The following is a 22,277-nucleotide window of genomic DNA, read 5'->3' as shown; positions in this document are numbered from 1 at the left end:
TGGTCTCTTTTTGTTGTCACTAAACAAAAATGTTATCGAATTGCTTGAGGGCTTCTCTTCATGATGCCATGGACACTTAAGAATTGATCAATTCTTCTAACATAAATGTCTTGCATTTTTGCTATGAGCTGGGATATGTGCCCCTTTAGACTAAGGCAATCATTTGCTTCTCAACGGGTTACCGATGACATCACAAACATCACAAGGAAGTGTTAGAAGTTTTATCCTCCAACTCTTTTGATCTCTCAGACTATTTGCTTTCAGGATTGTGAAATGATTCATTATTCTGACATCATTTGTTTTTCCCCAATTGAGACAGGATGGGCCTCACCAGCTTAAAATACATTTTTCACTTGAGATTGACCTATTTGAAAATATTTTTCTTACTCTTTCAATTTTAGAAATGTGAGAAAAAAAGTTTCATGAAAGTTTCAAAAATGCTGCCATTTTCTTTAAGCTCACAATCAAAACAAATTGTAAAATAAGAGTTCATTGAATATCAAATAAATCAACTTCTCTTTTAATCTTTCGAAAATCATATACATTTGACAAGTGTAAAGATTAATGTTTATACAAGGCTTAGGCTAACTTGGGAAGATAATGTGTTTCAGGTTAATTTGAGGAGGTAATGTGTTTAAGGTTAATTTGGGGAGGTATTGTGTTTCAAGTTGGCTTCTTTTTAATCTTTATATTTTAAATATTGATGAAGTTAAAGATTAAATTGAACACGAGATGAAATTTAGAGTTCAAACCGTGAAGCCTAAGGAGTTTAAGAACTATTAGCGTCATTTCACTAGTTTTTGAATATAAAAACGATTATGTTCTAGAATGTTAAATAAACATATTTACAAGAGCTAAACAAACCAAACATGAACACAAACACAACCTTATTCGTTCAAATTTGATTTCATTTACACTCCTAGACATAATTAAAAAATATCATGTGATACTCAAATGATAAAAAATGAAAAAAATTTAAAAAATTTCATCATATTCTTAAATATATTTTTAAAGACCTTTTTTGAATTTATAAATATTTTTAAATTATTTACTATATATATATATACACTTTTATCAGTGAGCTCAAGGGGTGAGTTGACATGGACCAGATCATGGCAAGGAGTCGGGGCGAGCTTGGCCAGCCTATCAGCGATCATGTTCCCTGTTCTTGGAATCCATACAAAGGTCGTCTCCCAAGCTCGGTTTCTCAAATCCACAATGGCTCGTACTAAAGGGATAAAGATGTCACGCGCACCTTTTGCGTTTACTAACTTGATTGCTTGGCTACAGTCGGATTGAATCAGAAGCCGTGGGATGCCGAGGCTCCAAGCAACCTGCAAACCTTCATAAATACTCACGAGTTCTGCTTGAAGAACTGATGTTGGTCCGACGCTCTTCATGAAACCTGTTATCCATTCGCCATTAGAGTTACGAAGCACTCCTCCTATCGAACCACATTCATCGGGGCCCACCACCGAGCCATCCGTATTTAAACAGAGCAATCCTTGCGGGGACACGACCAGGTCGGCTATCAACCAGTGATCTCAAAGAACCTGCAGAAACTCGATAGTGATTATCATAACACTTTGCCCAGCAATAGCTACGATGAATGACCGAATCAGCTTGAGAGATAACGCCATTAAAGACAAACTCATTTCTTTGCTTCCAAATTTGCCATAAGAGCGCAGCAATGAAAGAGGGCCAAGGGGTTCATCAACACCTAAAGAAAGCTGGGAATTTATGTTCTGCACAATCCATGGTCGAAGATCAGCAATGAAGAAATTTGCAGCTGCGCTTGGGGGGACAGTACGCATCCACAGGTTCCTGCTTCGAGTACAGTCCCGAAGCACATGGAGTGCAGTTTCTGAGGCAGCTCCACAAGCAGGACATGAGGGATTCGTAGCAAGCATGCGTATGCTTCGCTCATGATATTTTAAATAGTTTCTTATAATATTTTAAACAAGTATTTAACTAGAAAACGTACATAAACTATGTTATTTTTTTAGGAAACTAAATTATTTTTTGGTTAAACTAGGTACTTAAATTATTATATGTAACCACTTTAAGTATCTTAACTATTTTTTTGGTCAAAACAAATCCTTAAACTATACCCTTTTTTGCTTTAAGCCCTAAAGTATTTTTCTGATAAAAACAAATATCTAATTTTGTATGATGTGTCAACATCTTATTGGTTGAAAAATAATCTTCGGACTAAAAAATATAAAAACTTAAAATAATTAAATATAATAGTTTAAGTACTTTTAAATAACAAAGGTAACGGTAAAATCCAAAATAATTATTTTAAAAAAGTAATTCAAAAATTTTAGTATAAATTACGAGTTTAGTATATAAACTATTAATTTTGATCAGTTTTAGCATTTAAACTTTCATTTTTTTTCAAAATTATGCATAACATTTATTTTTTGTTTCATTTTATACCCTGTCATTAAAACCTTAATGGATCGACTCGTGGTCGCCGTATCTACCGTCGCATTCGTCAGTCAATGAAGCCCAAACTTTCCAGCCCACACTTTTTTGACCATCTGAACACGATTCCAATCTCCATTTCACTGAGAAATGCCTTAATCTCCCCAAATCAATGATGAACTCACTACAAGAAAATATACCTTTAATGATATACGAACAATGACACACACTAATTTATGACTTGCAAAAAATGTGTCATAAAAAAATGTCATGTTTCTTAAAATCTGAACGATTTATGACTTACAATAATGCGTGTCATATTTAATAGTTATAATTCAAAAAAAAATTGCAAAAATACGGAGTACACTTTTTAATTGTGTGTCAACTCTAAAAGTCATTTTTTAATTTACCCCATAATTTTTATTTTCCCGCTTCTTCCCCCCTCGATAATCAGTTCACGCCTAATGTTTTCCACTCCTTTCATTATCTCCTTTTCTCTCCTGCTTTTCATCCTGATTCTATTCTTCTTGTTAGGCCCGAGTATGAATCCCCAACCTCTGCCGCCCATTTCCTCCTCCGATGAACTCGACGATCTCCGTCTCTTCCACCGCGCCACCATCTTTCCCTCCGCCTCGTCCTCATAATGATCCCACTCTCTTGTTCTCTAATGCCGGTACGATTTATTTTCTTTGGTTTTCTGTTTAGTTGCATTTACAACTTTAAACAGACGAATCGACCATCTTCTTCTTATTCTTTTTGTTTGTTTTGTAAGTTTCCTCTTTGTTTTGGCTATATATTTGTTATTCGAATATTTGTTTTGTTGATCTGCGTACAAATTAAGGAGGCGTTGTTGGCTCTTCCTTACAGCGAGCCTCCTCAAGAAACGACTCTCCTTTTGCTTGCTTAAGCCTCTTCACTTCTCCTGGTAACAAAAAAAATTAGTAAAATAATGGGGTTCTTTTTACTGTTTGATTTTGATTTGATAGATTGCTTTTGAAAATGGGTTAATTCGTTTGGTTTTGCATTTTAGTTTTAATCGAGTCGTAAAAAGTGTTGGTTTCAATCAAGTGAACGTGAAGAGGAAAGATTAGGGTTGTGACTTGTGAAACATCTGGCCTTGGGTTTATAGTGGTTAATTGATAGTTTGTCAGTTAGTCGTTTTTGTAAGAGAAATTTGGGGAATTTATATTTGATTTCGTTGCAATTTTATTCTGTTGTGTTTGGAAGCCTTTGGACAATAGCCTATGATGATTGCTAAGGGTTTGCTAATGCTATGATTCGAATATATGCAAATGGGCGTGTCCTTCTAAAAGGGTTTATTTCGTTGGACCAAATGTGAGTGTGGATATGAGCATGTTTGTGTTAGGAAAAATTAAATAGTAGGGCATTATGGGTTTATTAGATGCACCTAAGGATTGGGATTATGTTTTTGATTGTAGAGATTAAGGAGGTTGTGGTGACTGAAAAAGCTCCTGCAGCATTGGGACCATATTCTCAGGCCATCAAGGCCAATAATCTTCTATTTGTCTCTGGTGTTCTCGGTCTTATTCCAGAGGTTTGTGGCATGTTCATTAAATGTTTTTCACATGTTAAGCTTGCATTCCTAGCATATTTTACTTGGACTCGTAGTAAATGTGTTGAATATGTATATTTTAGGGAAAATGAAGAGTTCAGGTGAGATAGATCCTAGGTTTTGGTTATATATGCATTGTGCTTATCATTTGTATTGGTTTTCTATTCTAGACTAGAAAGTTCATCTCAGACACTATAGAAGATCAAACCGAGCAGGTGTCTTACTTTTATGTGAACTAATTTTTCATAATTTTATAGTTGAATGCATGCTAGTGACTGGATTTTCTTTGTGATTATATAGGTACTAAAAAATATGGGTGAAATACTGAAAGATGGTGGTGCTGACTATTCCTCGGTGGTTAAGACAACAATTATGTACGATTTTCGCTTCTGTTTTTGTTTGTTATATGTTGAGAAGGTTTTATAATAAAAAATCAATAAGATCTTATTTGGTTCTTGTGTTTTCTTTGTGCAGGCTAGTTGACTTGAAAGATTTCAAGAAAGATTCCTCGGTGGTTAAGACAAACAATTATGTACGATTTTCGCTTTGTTTTGTTGTTATATGTTGAGAAGGTTTTATAATAAAAAATCAATAAGATCTTATTTGGTTCTTGTGTTTTCTTTGTGCAGGCTAGTTGACTTGAAAGATTTCAAGAAAGTAAATGAGATCTATGCAAAATGTGAGTACAAAAGTTTAAATCCGTTTTTCGTTCAAAATTATATGGTTTCGCCAGTTTATCTTAAACCTTGTATTCATATACAAAATTTATAAATGAAAACTAGTCCATCATTATATAACTTGGTATTTGAATGAGTTAATAAAGTGCAGTAGGCTTAACCCTTGAATTCTCATATGGTATACATTGGGTTTTGCAATCAAACGGCTTGTTTTAGGCCACACATTAATCTGAACATTGCATCGAAATTAATTTCAAAAGTTATATGTTCACAGTGTTTCTTAATTTGATTAAATTTCTATGTTTTCACCTTTTTTTTCGTGGAAATAGAAAGCATGTTCTCTACAAGAGAGATTTATGGATTGCTCTGTATTTTTCTTTCTTAGGCTGACTAGTTTTCAGTTCAATAATTCTATTGTCTAGTGAGGTTTCTGTTATGCTTCTCATATTTCTTCCTTGTAATCTTCGTTCTTCCTGCCAAAGCCACATTTGGTGAAAGAGATAAGGGAAGCTCTGGGCATCTTACAACAGTTCTCGGAAATGATGGCGTATCTGCTCATTCCATGTTGTTGCATCTTCTGTCCAAGGTAATGTTTTCCACTACAACTATCATCTTATTTTCTTGAGATTATGCTTGGTGGCAGTTTCTTGTCCTATTCACTTGAATTCTGTCTGTTAAATCTTCCCCATTAAAGTAAAATTATTCTATGTTTCCTTTCAACTCTTCCTTTCAACTCCCATCTTTGATTATACGAAACTGATCAACAGGTTCACACTCGAGTAGACAATGTTGCTGTCGGGAAACTGTCACTAAATCTAATAGGTTTAAACAAAGAAAGTGCATATGTTTTTGGCACTCGACTTAGTCAAACTTCAAAAACTTGCTACCTTTCACTAATTGCATGCCTCTCACACTGGAATATCTAAACACTGCCTCTCTTTCCCCAAAAAAGATTATCAAACAAACATGTATCCCTACAACTATGGGAAGTTAATGTATGCAAGCATTAAGAAAGCAGCTTGGAACCTTCAGCTTTTTCTTTTCTAAATAACTTCACGTTGTATTGCAGATTGATTCCTGGAGTTCTTCAGCTACCTGCGGGCTCACACTTGATGGTTGATGCAACAACTAGAATCAGGAAACCTCAACTCCATTGGAATTGAGAATACAAAGTTGCTGAAAAATCTGATAGAGTTTCAAAAAGTAAGCTGTCACTTAGTTTGTTGAAACATGAGTGCATGTTTGTGCATAAATATATTGAACCAAGAAAGGTGTTTTCAGAAGTTTAATGTGCATATTAGGAATGTGTTTGTTTTATATTGCAAACTAGTTTTAACTGTTAAATTTTTTTTCAATTAAAGTGACAATTTTACCACAGAGATTCTAATATTGTCTTCTCAGAGGGGAAATCTAATATTGTTCCTTCCGACGTAATTGTACCATTTCAACCTTCTTTTGCATCTTCTGAAATACAAGTTGTAGAAGCACTGGAAGCTTGGGTATGGTATCTGGCTACTGTTTGATCATTACAGCACTTCATTGGATCAGATATGCAGAAGGTATGAATTGAAAATTAGGATAATTGTATTGCACTTAATAGTTCTCTAACTTATCAAAGTTCTGCAGAATCTTAACTAGTTAACAGACTTAATAGTATGCAATGAATCTTTCAAGTTGTGTTCTTTTTGCTAGGTAGACAAGGTGTGAATTTGTCTGTTGTCGGCTTCACACCATATAAGATGTACAAGTATGGAGAAAATGGTGAAACTGATGATATGTTGGAATACCATGATACTTTTGATTTTTCACAAGACTCCCCTTTAGTAGAATTTGATGATGATTTCTTGTGTACACGCCTGGATGGCGAGGGCATATTAGTATAACTTTATTATGCTGTGATATTTTGTATCGACATATGATTACAATATTTTTGATAACTTAATGTGAATATATTGTATGCAAATGGATTGCTTATATATAATATGATATATATATTTAGTATTACGAGGCATTAAATGTGATTTAGTTTGGTTATTTGTCAATCTATAATATATATATATATATATATATAATTTACGAAATACAATCACGACACACAAATGTGTGTCATCTTTTTAATGACATGTGTTTCGATGACACGCAATGTAAGTCATACATGCGTGTCATAAATTTATGACATACAAATGTGTGTCATCTTCATTTATGACGGGGGCTTCAATGACGCTCAATGCGCGTCATAAATGAGCGTCATAAATGTGTGTTATAAACACGCGTCATAGATTTATTACACACAATTGCGTGTCATTTGAGATTTATGTCGGTGACTTCAATGACGAGTATTTGTGTGTCATCTGCACCCATAGATGACGCGCAATGAGCGTCATTAAAGGAGTTTTTTCTAGTAGTGACTCTTTTAATTTCATCCTCCAGTCTCAGTGGTCCATCGTCTAATGAGCTTGAAATTGTACTGTTTTGGTCTACACGTTATTCTCTCATGGTTCAGCGTTCAGATAAAAGATTAGTCATCCGCCCACCAAAGTTGTGTCACGTCAGCCCGTTCGTTAAGTTTTTAATGGCGAAATACTAACATGAAACAAAAATTAAATATTAGACATGATTTTGCAAAAAATGAAAGTTTAAGTTCTAAAACAAACTAAAACTGATAATTTAAGTACTAAACAAATAGTTTATCCAAAAATTTATGTACAATAAAACATTTGAATTTGAACCAAATTGAAAAAAGAAAACAGAACGAGGTAGGGAGAAGAAAAAAAAATCACCACTAATAAACTCACCACGCGTTTATGATGATGATATGGAGGCGGAGAAGTATTAAATGGGAAAAGCCTGACAGACATAAAACCTTACATACTTACAACTTTCCTCACTTATCATTTGCCTTGTCCCCTTGCTTCTTCGTCCTCCTTGGAATGCCCGTCTAAAGTTTCCCCATCAGTTCCTTTTGTTTCCCTCTCCTTGTTTTACCCCCCCCTTTTTTTAATTCACTTTGACCCACTTTTTTTTTTCATTTTTTAATGAGGGTTTTTCACTTAGTAATGCCAGATTACATATACCCCCCCTGCCTGGTTGTTTCTCTGTCGTCATCTGTGCATGCTTTTCTTCTCTAACATTTAATATGTTTATTCCCTGCATTGTATATACTGTTCTTATTAGCAGTAATATTATGGTCCATGAAATGAGCATGGAAATGGAGCTTTTGTTAGAGGAAGACATGGCACCTGGAGTTCTGTTTTCTTAGCTGTAAAGTTCCACTGTTGCCCGCACGCCCCCCATTTAGCCTTTTGTCCCCTTCTTTCTTTGTTTTTAAGAAATTTTAAAATTTTTTATGAAGAATTATGCCCATTTGCTTTTCTTTTTAAAATTTTGATATCTGGGTTATTTTTTTATAAGATCCCAATTCAAAGTTTGGGGGTCTTTCCCTTTCTCTCTCAGTCATGGCACCTGCCAAGGTTTCTGGGTTTTATAAACATGGAGATGACTGGTAAGCTCTAACCCTTAACTTTCCTACAGTTTATCTCTCTGATTCATATCGTAATTGAAGTTTGTTTGCACTTCTTTCTTCTGTTTTCGTTTCTGGATTGTCTTGTTTTTGTTCAATTCTGGGAGAAAATTGAAGAAAGTTATAAGCTCTGTATCTTTTGATCAAATTATTGTTCTTTTTTTTTAAGTTTGGATTCATGGGATAAAGACATCAGGTTGGGGCTATAAATTAAAATTATTCAATTAGGTTAATGATTTAGCTTTTATGGGGGGTTTGCAGGGTTTTCAATGCAGGATTGCCAAATGATTTAACCGTTGTTGTAGATGATGTGAAGTTTCATCTTCACAAGGTAAGTCAATTTCAGTTTCCACACTCATCTGAGATACTTTTTGATAAAAAAAGAATGATAGTTGTTTTCTGTACTTACTGTGATCATATAGAGGCATTTTATCATTGTTTTGGCATGATAATTATGAACTATATGCAGATAGAGGAGCATAGTTTTGTATAATATTGAATGAAAAGAAGAAGAAGAAGAAGAAGAAAGAGATTGACTTAAACTGGAATTGAATTTAGATCAGACAACCTCTTGCAGTGTTTTGCTCTATAATGTGTCGTTTTACGAAAAGAAAAGAAGTTTCTCATCTTTTCTGGGATCATTTCTGATGATTTAACCCTGCAATTGAGGCAACTTCCTTGCATTCTAGATCGCATAAAGTAGCTTCTTCGTGTTAACGATTAACCATGTTACCAGTTATGCTTCTTGGCGTGGTTTCTATGTCGGCTCTATATTTTCATATTGTTTTAGTCCATGCAATTGGCATAAACTTGCTTTTTCCTCTTTTATTATTGCATTTGCACCAAGGTCTAAAGATCAAAATGAAATGTTATGCTTTATGAATTATGATCATGTATGACTGCAGTTTCCTCTCATGTCAAAATGTGGGAAGATCACGTCCATCTTTGAAGAACTAAAGAGTACCGCCCATGATAAGACTTTTACCACAAAGCTTGAAGAATTCCCTGGTGGCCCGGACACTTTCTTTTTTGCGGTAAAATTCTGCTACGGCATTCGGGTGGAATTTACAGCAAGAAATATAATGAAGGGGTACTGTGCTGCTGACTACCTCGAGATGACGGATGAGTTTGGTGAAGATAATTTACTTTCCAGGGCTGAAAACTTCTTCCACAAAAATGTACTTCGAAACTGGAAGGACTCTATATTGACTTTACAAAGTTGCGAATCTTTCATGCCAAGGGTAGAAAAGCTCCACATATTGCAAAAATGTTTAAATGCTGTGTCTATGATGGTTTGTACAGATCCTAGCTTGTTCGGTTGGCCCATGATGATGTACGGTAGCCTCCAGAGCCCTGGTGGAAGTATTCTATGGAATGGAATAAACACTGGAGCGAGAATACGAAGCGCAGAATCTGACTGGTGGTTTGAAGACATCTCGTATTTCAGTGTAGAATTATTTGAAAGGCTTATTAAAACAATGGAAGCAAGGGGTATAAGATGTGAACTTCTAGCAGGTGCCATAATGTACTATGCAAGAAAGTATCTACCGGGCCTTGGCCGATGGCAGAGTACACAGGGTAGCAAAGCCAGGACAGTCGCAAGTTTTAGTCTGACTCCTGCCTCTGTTGATCAGAAGGTTTTATTGGAAAGCATCGAAAAGCTTCTCCCTAAAAAAAAGGGCAAGTCCTTCTGCCGTTTTTTACTCGGACTTCTTCGTGTTGCATCAATATTAGGTGTTGGTCAAACATGCCAGGACTCTTTGGAGAGGAGAATCGGAATGCAGCTGGAACTGGCTAGCCTAGATGGTCTTTTGATTCCTTCTTACTCGGATTCCGATACATTATACAATACTGATTGTGTTGAACGGATCATCCGTCATTTTGTGTCCTCAGAATCGGGTTTAACATTATTTTCACCACCATCGTTAGACCTAGAACCATCACCATCATCCGAGCCCTTAAGGAAAGTTGCCAGATTAATAGATAGCTATCTTGCAGAGGTTGCTTCTGATGTAAATTTGAAACCTGGAAAAATAAGGTCTCTTGCAGAGGTCCTTCCCGAATCTTCAAGACCTTTGCATGATGGGTTATACAGAGCACTGGACATTTATTTCAAGGTTTAAATTTGCTGAACCAACTTCTATTTCGAAGGAGTTTATTTGTTTCAAGGTTCGTAATCAATAATTTCATATTGCAGGCACACCCTTGGCTTTCTGATAGAGAGAAGGAAGAACTCTGCAATATCATCGACTACCAGAAACTCTCTGTTGATGCTTGTGCCCATGCATCCCAAAACGAAAGACTGCCGTTAAGAGTAATTCTGCAAGTCTTGTTCTTCGAGCAGATGCATTTAAGAACGGCTTTAGCTGGCTGTCTCAATGTGTTGGAAGCTGAAAGTGCTCCTACAGGCCAAGGGATTGCCCCAACAGAGATAGCCGGTAACGTGACTGCCACTAGTGAGATGGCTGGCCAGATTGTGCAAAGAGATGGATGGGTAACGGTTGTACGTGAAAATCGAGTTCTGAAGGTGGATATGGAGAAGATGAGGTCTAGAGTTGGAGAGCTTGAAGAGGAAATCAGTAAAATAAAGCAAGAAATGAAAAGGGTGACAAAATCAAACAGCTCATTGAGTTCACCCCGCATGGTTGCCCGGAAATTCGGATGCAAGCTCAGTGCAAAATCCTCAGATGCTCAAATGGATGTCGTCGGGAGCACGGGACCAACTCCTAGACCATCAGTTGAGCAAGCTTGTTCTTCCCGTAATTCCAGGCATCGGAAAAGTTTCTCCTTGTTTTGATAGTTGACAAGTCGAAACCAACATCGACTAAAGCTCGAAACAGAAACAGTGTGTGGGTTAGTGCAATTTCAAGTCATTCCAAAGAAGAAACAAAGAAAAAGAAAGATTGTTTTGTGTTGTATAGGAAATATAGTTTTTGGAAAGCGTGAAAAGAAAGAAAGAATGATTCATATCACCTACAGTTTTGGTATTACGCTTTGGAAATTATGAAATCTTGATCATTCATGATTTGTGGGGGTTGATTAGCGTTGCAAATGGTGGCATATATTTTCATGAATGGTCAAGATTTCATGTGTTGTAGGATTGTAGGTGACATGAAGCTTATAAACAGGTCTTCTTGACATAAATTAATAGGATGGTTGAGGAATACATACTGAAACTGTGAGGCTGAGCCCTCCCTGGTGTGGGGGCTTAGATGTTAATAGAGTGTATAGCCTAATGTTTAGGGTTGGTGGCATCATATAAGCAAATAGGTCTCTTGTTTCTTTCATGTTTTAGAGGAGTCATATTGTCCTTGTTTGTGCCTTCCTATGGATTTACACATGTAAGTTCTGAGAATCAGATTGTATTGAACGTTTACTAAATTAATATATGCAAGCTATTGTTGTCCAAAATTTGCATGTACAACCTCTTTAATAGAACAAAAGCTCATTTTCATTCCTAATAATATTGCCCACACTATTGCAGTCACCCATACCATCTCCTACATCCTACGGAGAATGCGAAAGGCCAGTACTGCCACCCAAATAACAGTCGAGAAAGCGCACACTAAAAAAAGATGATTTCTTGACTCTATCTCAGTTCTGCACAACACACATAAGCCATTAGGAGCCACAAACAACGGTCTTTCTCGACTGTAGGAAGCCACATCAACTATAAGGATCCTTCATTAAGTACTTGGCTTCATTAACAATTGAATAATACAAAGGAGGTCAATTATAACTTGACTTTTTTGTGTACATCCTAATTTTTGTCTTTCCAAGTTTTCAGGTAATCTTCTCTGCAAGAAGTTGTTCTAAGTTTTGTTTTGGTGACACAGGATCTTGTTAATAAGATTGTATCATTTTGTTCAAGCGCTTGTTGTTCGGTTTGTGTTCTTACTGCTAGTGGTGCTGTTTCGTGTCACCCTATGTGCTCCTGGTTCCTCTGCTGGAACTTTGATATATGAGGCTTGGTCGATCGTTCGATTAATCTTTGACTTATCTAATTACAATACATGATATATACATATACATATAAATATATGATCCAAAGCATGAATTTTCTGTTTCTGAATTGGCATTCAACAAGAATGGCTGAGACTGTAAATTCATATTGCATGGGCGGTTTGAAATTCTTACTCTCACTGGTTCTTCTGTTGTGTCTGGTGAACTGGGAACTCATCGCAAAACCGGTATGTTGAGTTGTTTTGTTAGCTAATTCTCATGGACGAGTATTCGGTGGAAGTGTTGAAGGTCCACTAATTGCAGCCGGCCCCAGACCCATCCAAGTACGATCCTATAGTTCTCTCAACGATTTTACTGGGGTCTTATCGATATAGATAGATGTTTGTCTTTGCAGTGCTGTTCTTCATTCACTTGATCTTGGATTATCAGTTCATTAGATAAACCTTATTGAGTTTACCTGTCGGTCAAGTTATTGTTTTTGGCTTAAAAATAGTGATTGCAGCACTATATTGATTTTCTGATTGGAAGTTTGGACAATCATTTGGTCGTTTATCAGCTTATTGTTGCTAGTTTCAAGCAAAACATCAGTCGCGAAATCCGAAGGAAGTGTTCAGAGGAACCTCGACATTTTAGCCAGTTCAGAAATGGTGAATGCTCCCTTTAATCAAGTTACTCCGATGACAGATGATCGCGAGAAGTGTACTTCATCCCAAGTACCAGTCAGTCACTACGAAAGAAGATACCCCGAAATTCGATCCTGTTGCAGCTAAAAATCGTAACTTCCACTCTACCCTACAAAGTACTGATCCTGACAACTTGCAGAGAACAGATGCTTTGATTGCTGAAAACCATGACATGAATCCTAGCTCTCCGAAGAACGCTGTTGGTTCAAACAGCTTGCAGTCCTTACTGCACTCGCTGCTCGTATCGGATGATGAGATGATCGATAACTCCGGATACTAATGCCGGTGTCTTTGAGTATCATTAGCGACACACACACAGGCCTTTTGCCATTGACTTATGGTTCTTAATAAACTAAATTTGGAAAGTATTGTTGTCTTTACAATGTTGGGAGGACTAATAAATAGTCAAATGTTTGCATTTCTTAAGCCAGTGGTAGATATCATAACATATTATCTTATAGGATAAATTACGGTTTAGTACCTAAACTATCAATTTTAGTCTGTTTTAGTATTTAAACTTTTAATTTTTTCAAAATCATACCTAAAGTTTAGTTTTAGTTTCATTTTAGTACCCGCCGTTAAAAACTTCAATTTTTGTTTCATTTTAGTATCCCGTCAAAAATTTAACATTAAGTTTTGAAAAGATTAAAAGTTTAGGTATTAAAATGGACAAAAATTAATGGTTTAGGTACTAAACGCGTTAAGTTTTTAACGATGGTTACTAATATAAAATAAAAACTAAACGTTAGGTATAGTTTTCAAAAAAATTAAAATTTTAGATACTAAAATAGACAAAATTGAATATCATAACATGTTATATTATTATACTATACAACATCTAAGAAGGATCATTGGAAACCAAAAGGAAAGTATGATTTTATATTAATAATATAAAAATTAACAAATGAAAATAAAATTATTAATAAAAAAAATATAAAATAAATATTTAAAGTATATAAAAATTTAAAATTTTCTTAAATTCCATCATTATATTAATTTAATGGATTTATTTGAATGGAGAAGAGTATCATAAGCTTTTATTATTAACAATTACTGACTTTTAAAATTAGGATCCTTCGATCACATGGTGTTAATTTATTGAGTCAATTATTAAAAGTTACAAAATGATCTTTTTAATATAGGGTACTATTTTGTTGTGTCCATCAACTATTAAAAATTATAAAATGATCATTTGACTATTCATATTTTCTAAATTTATCCTTTTATGTTTGAAAAATTTATGTTCGTCTCAGTTGGACGTCAACTTGCTGACATGGTTAGGATAAAATAAAATTTTAATCACGTCTATTGACACCGTCGTTACATTCAAACACTAGCTCGACGATATAATATTTTAAACATTAATTCAATGACATAATATAAAAAAAGATTCAATCTATAAAAAACAACTCAAAACGATTATGAGATTGGATTTTATCATATTCTAGTAAACAAATTAACGTACAATAAATTTTTTAACAAAAAAGGATGACTTTGGAACAAATGAATAATCATGTGACTATTTTATAACTTTTAATAGTTGAGAGACTTAACAAAATTATATCCTATAATTGTTGTACCATTTTATAACTTTTAATAATTTAAAATTTTAACAAAACAACATATAGAATCATTTGTATACTTTACCATCTACTATTAATTTATAAACCTATTCAATTTAATTTGATCTTTTATTATCAAAATGGCTTAATATCAAAATAAGTGCCTAAACCATACCTAAATTCTCGATTAGGTGTCTAAACTATATTTTTGACCTATCCAGGTGCCTAACGTTACAAACATTACCCATTCAGGTGTCGGACTGTCAATGAAGTTAATTTTCCTCTGTTAAGTGGTACGTGTCACAATCTCGTAATTTTGAAATTTATTTTTTAAAATATTATTATATTTGTAAAAAACATAATTTCTCTTAAATTATAAAAAAACCATGAAATACCAAATTCTCAAATCCTATCTTTAACCCCCGCCTCCTTTTCTGGCCACAACCATTGTTATCGACGTAGTCCCTACAATCCTCATAGTCATACGCTATCATAGTTGTCATCAATTGATCATCAAGATCACGTGGGATATCAATTTTCATCTTAGGATTCACGGGTATCGTTGATCGGTCACAATTTCATGGGTTTTGGTCGCTGAGGGAGATGAGGTCGGGCAGAGCTTCGTCGACGGCAAAGGACGAGACTAGCATGGGTTTAAATGGTTGAAATGAAGTTTTCAAAGTTTGTGGGGTTATTTCAAAATATTTATATTTTTCTTTAAAATATATATATAATTTTAATTTTTTTAAATTTTAAATAAATTTTTTAAGATCATCAAATTGTGACACATGTCACTTAATGGAGAAATTAACGTCATTGACGATCCGAACACCAAAATGATCAACATTTATAACGTTAGACACCTTTATAGGTAAAAAAATTATTTAAGCACCTATTAAAAAATGTAATATAGTTTGGACATCTATTTTAATATTATGCCTATCAAAATCGACAAAAGTCTAGTCATAAAATCCCTGGGAAACCTTGAGGGCTCCACTTAGAGAAAAATCTGGTAATCTACACAAATGATCACTAATGTTTAAGTAAATTTTTATTTTTTTCATTGAAATTTCAAAAGTAACAAATTGATCACTAACGTTATCGATTTATAGCAAATTGATCACTTAACATTAACGGCCATTAATTGGGAGACTGAAAGCTTGAGTTAGACTGTTACCTACTTACCTGGCTCGTTGACCAGTCAACTTTTCAACTTTAAATAAAAACCCAATCTTATTTTATTCATTTTTATTTTAACCTACTGCTTACGCCATTGCTGCACTTAAACCCATCTTCAAGCTCCGAAACACCATGGCTAATCTTTCCTCTTCAAACTCCATCGCCTGCTCTCCACTACCATTGCATCACTTCTCTTCATTGACAAGACTGTAATATCCGAGGGCATAGAACAGGTCTCTTGAAGTCAAAACAATTAATAAGTGCTAGTGGATTGTGTCTGGTTCCTTTTTTGACTGTTAAATTGGTATAAAATTTGATTGAGCTATTGATCCAGGCATTAAGATTTGACCAATACAATGATCAACATCATTTGAAACTAGCACCAGGAAAGACCGTTCTCCATAGATTGGAATGAAGTTTTTCTTTCACTGGTCAATCGAATGTTATCTCATGTCTGTATTTTAAAAGCATGAACAACAAACTATATACCTTGGTTTCTCATTGACCCAATAAATCAAAGCTGCTAGTTTCCCCTTAAATCCGAACATGCCCCATTGGAACCACAAGAGAACGAGAGGTGTGGCTCCGAGTGTGATATAACGAGAAGGTAACTTTATCACCTTCCATGGCTATAATGCGCTTAGTCATGGTCTCTTTTCGATCTAGCGGCGATCAAACGAGGACCAAATCACGCGAACCCAATTCCCTAACTGATGAGACAAGTTTTCAATAATGACAAGTACGATGTCGCCGGTTATGCTTAACGTTGGGAGCATACCGGGGCTCAGAACATGGTTGAACGATAGTACGTAAGAGTCGGTGACGTGTAGAAAGCAAAGGAATTTAGCGACAATAGAAGCTCGAGCCATGACCACCTTTGCTATGATTTTCCATCGTCTTATTTTGTTCTCTTTGGATTGTGTCTGGTTCATATACACAAAATGGAAACATTTGAAATCTTCCCTTTTTATCCTGAATGGTTGTGCCCAGGGATTTAAATATTGTTCGCGGTCGCGTCGTGTTTATTGCGGTTGCGGATATAACAGATATTATCGCGGTCACTGCGGGTGTCGCGGTCGTAATTTTTTTAAATTTTGTATAATTTACTCTAAAACATAATAATTATAATTATAATGTTAAGGAGTGACCAAAATAGTAACAATCTGAAAGTTTAATGAGTAAATTGAAAAATTTTAAAGTTCAGTGAGTAAAATATAAGAGATTAGAAAGTTAAGTGATGATTAATAAACCCTTGAGAAGAGTAAGAGCTTTGCATTTATAACGAGAAAGAGAGAAATATTAGATCATTTATGGCTGCTTCTTCTTCTCTTCTCTTTACCTCGCTTCTGGTTCTTCTCACTTTCTCAGGTTCATATTCTTCGTTCTCAACTCTCAATTATTGTCTCATTTCCATCCTTACTCTTCTGAGGCAGGGGTTTTATTTTTCTCCGGTTGTTAACTCCTCGTCTCCTCCCCTGTTTCAGTCGTTCTTTTTTTTTTGAAGTCATGGTTGAATAATAGGAACAGAGTCCCGTTATCGACGCTATTTACCATTAAACGCTAAATTACAGCCGCGACATACTGCTATTGGTGTGAATCCGTTACCCACCACAAAAATCATCAATACCGGTTTTGGACGGCGGTGCTACTGCAAAATCACGACCGCTATCACGTTTTCGGTCCGCTATTTGAAACCTGGTTGTGCCTAATATGATCTCCATAAACATAATATTTTACCTAGAGATTTAGCATCTATATTCAGTTGCTTAGGGTCCCTGGCTAACATTTTCCTAATGAGGACCTTTGCATCTTTAGATATAGATGGCCATGCTTGGCTTTTTAAGTCAAAATTACGTTCTAAAACTGCTTTGAAGATTTGTTTCTCAGTCTCTACACATTTGAAGAGGTGATGGGACTTTTATCAAGAATCATCTAAATCTAAATGTTCTAATAATTGTTTTCAATTTTCATGTGCATACCTCTGTGAGATGGAGTCACTCCACAAAGAAGAACGTATAAAATGACACCAATGCTCCACACATCTATCTCCTTGCCATATCTCCGGTTTAACACCTCTGGTGCAGCGTAATAATCACTCCCAACAAGGTCCCTATACATTCTGCCTGAAATAAATTTGGAAATTGAATGGATAAATGTGGATATTATCGTCTAATCAATGAAGAGAAGCGATGCAGTAGTAGAGGAGAGCAGACGATGGAGTTTGAAGATGAGAGAATGGCCACGGCGTTTAGGAGCTTGGAGATGGGTTTAAGTACAGTAATGGCGTGGAAGCAATAGGTTAAAATAAAAATGAATAAAATAAAATTAGGTTTTATTTAAAGTTGAAGAGTTGATCGGTCAACGAGCTAGGTAAGCCACTATAGTAAAATAGGGTTTTAACGACGTTTTTAGTCCTATAGCGGCATTTTTAAGCGCCGCTAAAAGCGCTTGCGGTGATTCGAAAAACGCCACAAGAAGCGCCGCTAAAGTTAGCGGCGTTTGAGAACCAAAAACGCCGCCATAGTTCAAGATCTTTTGCGACGTTTTTGGAACAAACGCTGCAAAAGGTTGATATCTATAGCGGCGTTTTTAGAACAAACGTCGCAAAAGGTCAAGATCTATAGCGGCGTTTATGGAACAAACGCCGCAAAAGGTCGATATCTATAGCGGCATTTTTGGAATAAACGCCGCAAAAGTTTAGATATTTAGCGGGGTTTTTGGAACAAACGCCGCAAAAGGTTAGATATTTAGCGGTGTTTTTGGGTACAAATACCGCAAAAGGTCAGATATATAGCGGCGTTTTTTAATACAAACGCTGCTAGTTACCATTCTTTAGCTAAGATTAATTGATATTTTGCATATTTCATTTTTGCTATACATCACCTAAATTTAATATCATGTAACTTTATATAATTAACAACAACCATAAATTTTAACAACAAAATAAATTAAAATTTATAAACATTAAAATTAAATGTAATGTAGCTTTGATGTTCATTACTTCGAAAATATTGAGTTCAAGTCCACATATTGAAAGAAAAATAAATTAGTATCCATATAATACAAGTTATAAATGCCATTTGGCTGGATTCCTGACCTAAAAGCCATTCCAAATTTTCTTGGAGATTCAACTTCTACAACTCCTCCCATTTTTCTTTGTCTGCAACCATTTTCAAAGTTATTGGACATTTCTTAATGGAAAGCATAAGCGAAGGATGATCTCTTGCAACCTTCTGGACTACGCTCACCGCTGCCCACACTGACACCGACAAGAGCCTTATAATCAGATATAATTTCTAAAATTGGTTGTGACAGAATGAGTGGTTGATTAGTTTCAAGCTTGAAGGCATGCAAGGTCTAGTTTCTCAAAGAGGACTTGCCTGTAATAAAGTTCCCTTTAATTATTTATTTGTTACACATCTTTACCCCTGTCATAGTTGTTGAAAATGAAGGATACTTACGCTCCAAGTGAGACTTTGACCAGAAATTCAATAATGGCATCCCAACTAAAGCTCTGTCCAAGTATCATTCTATAGAATAACTGATAGACCACACTTTGTTGTCCTGAACACATAAGTTAACAGCATCTTTATCATAAAATGTAAAGAATTATCTCGTACACATTGAGCTTGCAAAAATTGTAAAGAATGCTGCAAGTACCTAACAAATATTACAAGTAGCTGCTCAAGCAAAATACAGAAATTACATGACAGAAAATAGTACAGTAACACAACATAAATGCAAAGGTCCTGTTAGAATCAAATTAAGCTAAATTACATCTATATCTCATTTATATATTTTTTAGAATTATTGTCCAAGAAGATAAAATGCGACTCATCCGCATAATATGTAAAACTATGAGATATTGAAGCGAACCTAAGACATAGGTATATGTGAAAAGAAGGTTCCTCAACTGTTTTGTACCAGAAACCACAACCTGTATAGCGACACATAATACGTTTGAAAATCTAGACATTCAGGTTTTATAAAATCTATTGTCTTTCAAGATTTTTTTATTCCTATAACAAGTTTAAAACCAAAAATCTCTGGCAACACCGAAGAAATCTACATTCATAAACCATTGACAAGAATATAAATTAATAGAAAGATCATAGCAAATAAGTTCCACAAAATCCAAAACGAAAAATGATTTAGTTACATAAGGCAGTTGATCAGCAATTGAAACTAAAATACAGAGCTAACTTGTAAGTTTTCAAAATCTAGACATTTCGATTTGTAAAATCTATCATCTTTCAAGACTTCGTATCCCTATAACATGCTAAAAACCATAGCATCTCTGGAAGTAACATATTTCATCTCTCTTATCGTATAGGAATGAAAGTTCTCGACATGAATACTTAATAAATTCAAGAGGGGATAAGGAGTGTGTTTTTAGAATGATTTAGAAGCTTAGAATTTATAATATTTTTACTTGCTAACAATAGAATAGATGGTTAAAAAATAAGATGGACAATTTTTAAATTTACTAAAAAATTATCTAACATCACTTTATGCAGAATGCAGCATTCAGGTGACAGCTAATTACTACATGATTGCACCATCAATAAGCATGATTCTTAATTCATGCAGTAAGGGTTATAAACCAAGGCTGCTCGAACATGTTTCAGTGCTCTGCATGCATACTGTTTCTTTCTAAAAGCTCAACCAGTGAGGTTACCCGAAAGAAGATGTATGTATGTATGTATATAGGCTTGAAGGCCATGTAGGGGTAGAGATACTTGATGATGAAGCTAGCTTTCCTCCATCTGTAACCCATTTATTGGACATGTAGGGTCACACTTAAAATATCCTGAACCCTGCCAATAATTTCAATGGATCCCTAAAGAAAAAATTAAGATGAACAAAGGAAAAATTACTATCGTTGAAAGAGAAAGCGAAATCGGTATCGGAGCTAGAGTTACTACGATAAATTATAAAAGGAAAAATGGGACTCTAGCACAAGGAGAAGGTAAAGAATAAATATACTTTAAAGAATTTCAAACATATATAAATTACAAAATAAATAAAAACTCACCAGGCCAAATAGGATTGTTGAAGTAGACAAATTTACCAGCTTTATCTGCGAGTGATGAAAAAGGAAACAACAAAGAGACAAAACTTCAAAATCTAAGGTACAAAGGGAAGCAACAAAGAGACAAAACTTCATATCAAAGTTACAAATCACAGAACCTAAAACATGCTGAGGAGAAGAGCATAAAAACACCTGTCTAGATCTTTCTCCATCTAGTTTCTGTCGTTTGATGGTTTGGTTTTCTAGAGCCATATTAGGAGTTCCAACATTGTCGGTTTTCATCTTCAACACCGAGGGGTTCTGTATCATTCTAGATATCTTTTTAACCGTTTGATGTTTCTTATCACTCACTAGTTTTTTTCTGAGAAATCATCAATAGTTTAGGGGTGCAAGCTTCAACTTCTACTTGCACAATACATTTGCTTTTCTCTTCATCATCGGGAACATTTAAACGTGATTTTTAATTTAGGGCACTGAAAATCCAACATAATCGAATCAAAGACACAATTATGAGAACCAAAGTATTCATACAGAACTCGATTAATGTTGGAAAAAACAACAATTCTTTTTCAAAAGTTGCATTATGAAAAATACCAAAAGGAAATTAAAAATCTCCAATTTTCTCATTGATAAAAATGCAACAATTTTACTTGGTAGCAGGTAAATTGTTGATTAGATTTATATCCCAATATCCCTGAAAACTATCTTAATTCGGTGAAGCTTAATTACATCACAATTTTTTTTCTTTCCGTATCAGATCTAAGCAATTAAGAGAACCACGAGTCCTATAATTTTTAGAATATAATTCAATAACAAACAATTAAAATCAATCAGGTTAAAATACAAAGTAAAGTAATGACTAAATCAAAACCCTAACAATACCAAGAAAAACCAAGAATCACAGATCAAAACGATACTATTACAGAGAAAATAGTAAGAGAGAGAAAAAGAGAGAACATACAGGAAGGAACGTAACTCAAGGAGGTTTCGAACCAGTGCTCGGTATTACGTGCTTCATCTTCCAATTCTCCTTTCATGAAATCAAAGAAACATGGCATCGAGAACTCGTATAACTGGTCGATAACTGTGGACGTCATAATGCTTGATCCGTCTATCAGATTCCTAAAACAGTGAGATTTGTTCTCACTGTTTTGTTTTACTGGGGGAGGAATGAAATTTGGTGAAAAGGGATTTTCTTCAGTCTCCGATTTAGGCACCAAAATTGTAAGTAACCATAATAAAAATGAAAAAGGGTTAGAAATTGTAAACTTGTCGCGTTGGTGAACTTCAAAATTACAATCAAATCTAAACATATGAAGTCAACAAAGGGATAAAAAATTGGAAAGAAATGACGGAACCTTACAGTGAGGGAAATAATAGGAAGAGATGGTGATGAAGAAATAGATCTGAGAGAAGATATACTTTGAAATTTGAAGAGAGACAGAGAGAAAATGAAAGAAAAGGACGAAGAATATATAAAAAAAGTACACAGAGAGAGAGTGGCGCGTTTGAGAGGAGGCTGAAGTGTTTCTTTGAATTTTTAAAAACTTAATATCATGTTACTTTAGTGGCGTTTTTAATAAAAAATTCTGCTAAATACTCATACTTTAGAGGCGTTTTTCTACAAACGCCGCTAAAGACTCGTAATTTAGTGGCGTTTT

The 22,277-nt window shown here is 34.9% G+C and overlaps 3 protein-coding genes across 3 annotated transcripts; 2 read left to right on the top strand and 1 right to left on the bottom strand.

The window, feature by feature from the left end:
• Positions 1 to 3,006: 3,006 nt before the first annotated feature.
• Positions 3,007 to 5,797, top strand: LOC120128448 (reactive Intermediate Deaminase A, chloroplastic-like). The gene is made up of 8 exons (XM_039146135.1): positions 3,007 to 3,100; positions 3,269 to 3,352; positions 3,867 to 3,982; positions 4,171 to 4,215; positions 4,301 to 4,374; positions 4,630 to 4,679; positions 5,160 to 5,263; positions 5,747 to 5,797. Exons 1-8 carry the CDS (start codon positions 3,007 to 3,009, stop codon positions 5,795 to 5,797), a joined length of 618 nt encoding a protein of 205 aa, XP_039002066.1.
• A 1,739-nt stretch (positions 5,798 to 7,536) lies between these two features.
• Positions 7,537 to 11,575, top strand: LOC120129605 (BTB/POZ domain-containing protein At3g44820-like). The gene is made up of 4 exons (XM_039147076.1): positions 7,537 to 8,179; positions 8,459 to 8,528; positions 9,103 to 10,314; positions 10,395 to 11,575. The coding sequence occupies exons 1-4, from the start codon at positions 8,133 to 8,135 to the stop codon at positions 10,992 to 10,994; spliced, it is 1,929 nt and encodes a 642-aa protein (XP_039003007.1). The 5' UTR covers positions 7,537 to 8,132; the 3' UTR covers positions 10,995 to 11,575.
• Positions 11,576 to 15,720: 4,145 nt separating this feature from the next.
• Positions 15,721 to 20,925, bottom strand: LOC120128442 (calcium-dependent protein kinase 19-like). Its single transcript, XM_039146122.1, has 5 exons — positions 20,763 to 20,925; positions 20,620 to 20,664; positions 17,564 to 17,707; positions 17,322 to 17,474; positions 15,721 to 15,791 (listed from the first exon to the last, which is right to left on the bottom strand). The coding sequence occupies exons 1-5, from the start codon at positions 20,923 to 20,925 to the stop codon at positions 15,721 to 15,723; spliced, it is 576 nt and encodes a 191-aa protein (XP_039002053.1).
• Positions 20,926 to 22,277: the final 1,352 nt, after the last annotated feature.

Source organism: Hibiscus syriacus, unplaced genomic scaffold, assembly GCF_006381635.1.
Source record: "Hibiscus syriacus cultivar Baekdansim isolate YM2019G1 unplaced genomic scaffold, ASM638163v2 tig00001644_pilon, whole genome shotgun sequence".
Taxonomy (NCBI): Eukaryota; Viridiplantae; Streptophyta; class Magnoliopsida; order Malvales; family Malvaceae; genus Hibiscus; species Hibiscus syriacus.
The sequence above is the reverse complement of the archived record's forward strand: the minus strand, read 5'-3'. Positions and strand labels throughout refer to the sequence as shown.

What these genes read in the sequence shown, in the direction of transcription:
- LOC120128448 (XM_039146135.1), top strand. Translation starts at nt 3,007, where the DNA reads ATGAACTCGACGATCTCCGTCTCTTCCACCGCGCCACCATCTTTCCCT. An exon ending in TTCTCGGTCTTATTCCAGAG is followed by an intron (nt 3,983 to 4,170) that starts GTTTGTGGCATG and finishes TTTCTATTCTAG; the next exon opens with ACTAGAAAGTTCATCTCAGA. An exon ending in GTGGTTAAGACAACAATTAT is followed by an intron (nt 4,375 to 4,629) that starts GTACGATTTTCG and finishes TTCTTTGTGCAG; the next exon opens with GCTAGTTGACTTGAAAGATT.
- LOC120129605 (XM_039147076.1), top strand. Translation starts at nt 8,133, where the DNA reads ATGGCACCTGCCAAGGTTTCTGGGTTTTATAAACATGGAGATGACTG. An exon ending in TATAAACATGGAGATGACTG is followed by an intron (nt 8,180 to 8,458) that starts GTAAGCTCTAAC and finishes GGGGGTTTGCAG; the next exon opens with GGTTTTCAATGCAGGATTGC. An exon ending in CACTGGACATTTATTTCAAG is followed by an intron (nt 10,315 to 10,394) that starts GTTTAAATTTGC and finishes TTCATATTGCAG; the next exon opens with GCACACCCTTGGCTTTCTGA.
- LOC120128442 (XM_039146122.1), bottom strand. Translation starts at nt 20,925, where the DNA reads ATGATACAGAACCCCTCGGTGTTGAAGATGAAAACCGACAATGTTGGA. An exon ending in AGTGACTCCATCTCACAGAG is followed by an intron (nt 17,475 to 17,563) that starts GTATGCACATGA and finishes TCAAATGTGTAG; the next exon opens with AGACTGAGAAACAAATCTTC. An exon ending in TATAGATGCTAAATCTCTAG is followed by an intron (nt 15,792 to 17,321) that starts GTAAAATATTAT and finishes CGGATATTACAG; the next exon opens with TCTTGTCAATGAAGAGAAGT.